Source organism: Panthera tigris, chromosome B2, assembly GCF_018350195.1.
Source record: "Panthera tigris isolate Pti1 chromosome B2, P.tigris_Pti1_mat1.1, whole genome shotgun sequence".
NCBI classification, from domain to species: Eukaryota; Metazoa; Chordata; class Mammalia; order Carnivora; family Felidae; genus Panthera; species Panthera tigris.
The window spans coordinates 2,260,960-2,263,824 of NC_056664.1; the positions used below are offsets into that span (position 1 = coordinate 2,260,960).

The 2,865-nt window shown below is 41.1% G+C and overlaps 1 protein-coding gene across 1 annotated transcript; it reads left to right on the forward strand.

Moving 5' to 3' along the window:
- The first annotated feature begins 1,195 nt into the window (after window positions 1-1,195).
- LOC102960865 (putative olfactory receptor 2B8) lies at window positions 1,196-2,134 on the forward strand. Its single transcript, XM_007092694.2, has one exon. It carries the CDS (start codon window positions 1,196-1,198, stop codon window positions 2,132-2,134), a length of 939 nt encoding a protein of 312 aa, XP_007092756.2.
- The last annotated feature ends 731 nt before the right edge of the window (window positions 2,135-2,865 follow it).

The window sequence follows — 2,865 nt, forward strand, 5'->3', positions numbered from 1 at the left end:
TTGTGTGCAATTATGAGATACATATGAAAAATAATGAATCTGGGGTGCCTGGGTGGCTCAGTCGGTGAAGGGTCTGACTTCGGCTCTGGTCAAGATCTCACTGTTTGTGAGTTCAAGCTCCATGTTGGGCTCTGTGCTGACAGCTAGGAGCCTGGAGCCTGGTTCAGTTCTGTGTCTTCTTCTCTCCCCCATTTCCCCACTTCCACTCTGCCTTTGTCTCTCTCTCAAAGATAAATAAACATTAGAAAAAATTTTAAAAATGCTGACTATCACTCTGTGTGCATCACTTTCCTATTCTTTCTGATTTCCCTCCCTTTTTTCCCTTATCCCCATTTTCTCTGAAATGCACACATATTTTTATTTTATTTCATTTATTTTATTTATTTTAAATTCTCTTTTTTATTTTTTTTGAATTTACATCCAAATTAGTTAGCATATAGTGCAACAATGATTTCAGGAGTAGGTTCCTTAAGCCCCTTACCCATTTAGCCCTTCCCCCTCCCACAATCCCTCCAGCAACCCTGTTTGTTCTTTGTATTTAAGAGTCTCTTATGTTTTGTCCCCCTCCCTGTTTTTATATTATTTTTGCTTCCCTTCCCTTATGTTCATCTGTTTTGTCTCTTAAAGTCCTCATATGAGTGAAGTCATATGATTTTTGTCTTTCTCTGACTAATTTCATTTAGCATAATACCCCCCAGTTCCATCCACGTAGCTGCAAATGGCACGATTTCTTTTTTTTGATTGCTGAGTAATACTCCATTGTGTATATATATATACACAATTCTTTATCCATTCATCCATTGGTGGACATATGGGCTCTTTCCATACTTTGGCTATTGTTGATAGTGCTGCTATAAATATGGGGGTGCACACACATATTTTTATAGTACTTTCAGCCTACTAGGCTGAGAATGAATTACATTTTGTACCTATGACCGATGCAGACACAGGTCAATTATTTGATTTTTTCTTACATTAAATATTATAATTTTCTTTTGTGACAATATAGAATTAATTGGTATGACCTATGACAATTTCATGAGTTCATGATTTATTCAAAGAGTTACTTGTACAATGCCACGCCCTGTCTTATAACATGCTAAATTCACATCCTGCCAACATTTTATTGCTTTGAAGATTTCTTTTAAAAATTGCTAAATACTTGGTCTTGACAGGAAGCATGTAGTAAGAAAGAATGGACCAGAAAAATGGAAGTTCTTTCACTGGCTTTATCCTGCTGGGTTTCTCTGACTGGCCTCAGCTGGAGCGAGTCCTCTTTGTGGTTCTTCTGATCTTCTATCTGCTCACCCTGCTGGGAAACACAACCATCATTGCATTGTCCCGCCTGGACCCACACCTGCAGACTCCCATGTACTTTTTCCTGTCCAACCTAAGCTTTCTGGACCTGTGTTACACGACCAGCACTGTTCCTCAACTGCTGGTTCATCTCAGGGGACCAGACAAGTCTATCTCCTTCACTGGATGTGTAGCTCAGCTGTTCATCGCTCTAGGGTTGGGATGCACAGAATGCATTCTGTTAGGGGTGATGGCATTTGACCGCTATGCAGCCATATGCAGGCCCCTGCACTACACAGTGATCATGCACCCCCGTCTCTGTGCCCTGATGGCCTCTGCATCGTGGTTCATGGGTTTTGCCTACTCCTCATTGCAGACGGTGCTCATCTTTCTTGTACCACTTTGTGGGAAGAATAAAATAGAGCACTTCTTTTGTGAGGTCCCCCCATTGCTCAAGCTTGCCTGTGTTGACACCACTGTGTATGAGTCTGAGATCTTATTTTTCAGTATGATCTTTCTTTTCATACCTGTGGCATTAATCACATTCTCCTATGGTCAGATCATCAGAGCAGTGTTAGGAATAAAGTCAGCCGCAGGACAGAGGAAAGTGTTTGGGACATGTGGGTCCCACCTCACCGTGGTCTCCCTGTTCTACGGCACGGCCATCTATGCTTACCTGCAGCCCAGCAACAACCACTCCCAGGATCAGGGCAAGTTCATTTCTCTCTTCTACACCATTGTCACCCCCACAGTCAACCCCTTCATATATACCCTGCGGAACAAAGATGTGACGGGTGCAATGAAGAAGGTGTTCTGTTGGGACTATGACTCCAGATGACTGGGGTGAAGACTCTTTGATGGAACACTTTGAATGTCAGAGGCTTTAAGATTGTGTGTCCTTTACGTGTCGTCCAACATTTCCCCTGACAACTCTCAAGGGAATTTCCTTACCTCATTCTTCTTTTTAAGTAACATTTTCTGTTTTAAAACTTTTAAAAAAAGTTTATTTATTGAGAGAGAGAAAGAGATAGATAGAGAGAGAGAGAGAGAGAGAGAGAGAGAGAGAGAGAGAGAGGAAGAGAGAGTGGAGGAGGAACAGAGACAGAGGGAGAGAAAGAGAGAGAATCCCAGTCAGGGTCTGCATTGTTAGTAGAAAACCTGATGCGGGGCTTAAACTCATGAAGTGTGAGATCATGATCAGAGCCAAAATCAAGTGTTGAATGCTGAATAAATTGAGCTAACCCAGTTTCCCCCTTACCTCATTCTTTTATGAAATGAATGTTCAAACTCCAGGCTCATGGATTCATTGCAACCTCCAGAGAGGCTGATTTAGTGTCCCAGTGCATCTCCATCATATTAATATTTTAAAAATCTGGACAGGTTTTTCTTATTTCATCCACTTTTGGGTGTACTATTCTAATGCCAAAGACATTTATGTGCATATGATAAAGGCGTGCACAAAATAAGAATAGGAACCACAAAAACAATGTAAGAAATATTAACATTTTAGCACTTTCTAGCAATTTCCAGAGGCATATCACTTATTCTTGCATTTGATCATGGCTCTGT

Bases quoted from the DNA above. Each gene is read 5' to 3' on its own strand.
- LOC102960865 (XM_007092694.2), top strand. From the start codon at position 1,196: ATGGACCAGAAAAATGGAAGTTCTTTCACTGGCTTTATCCTGCTGGGT.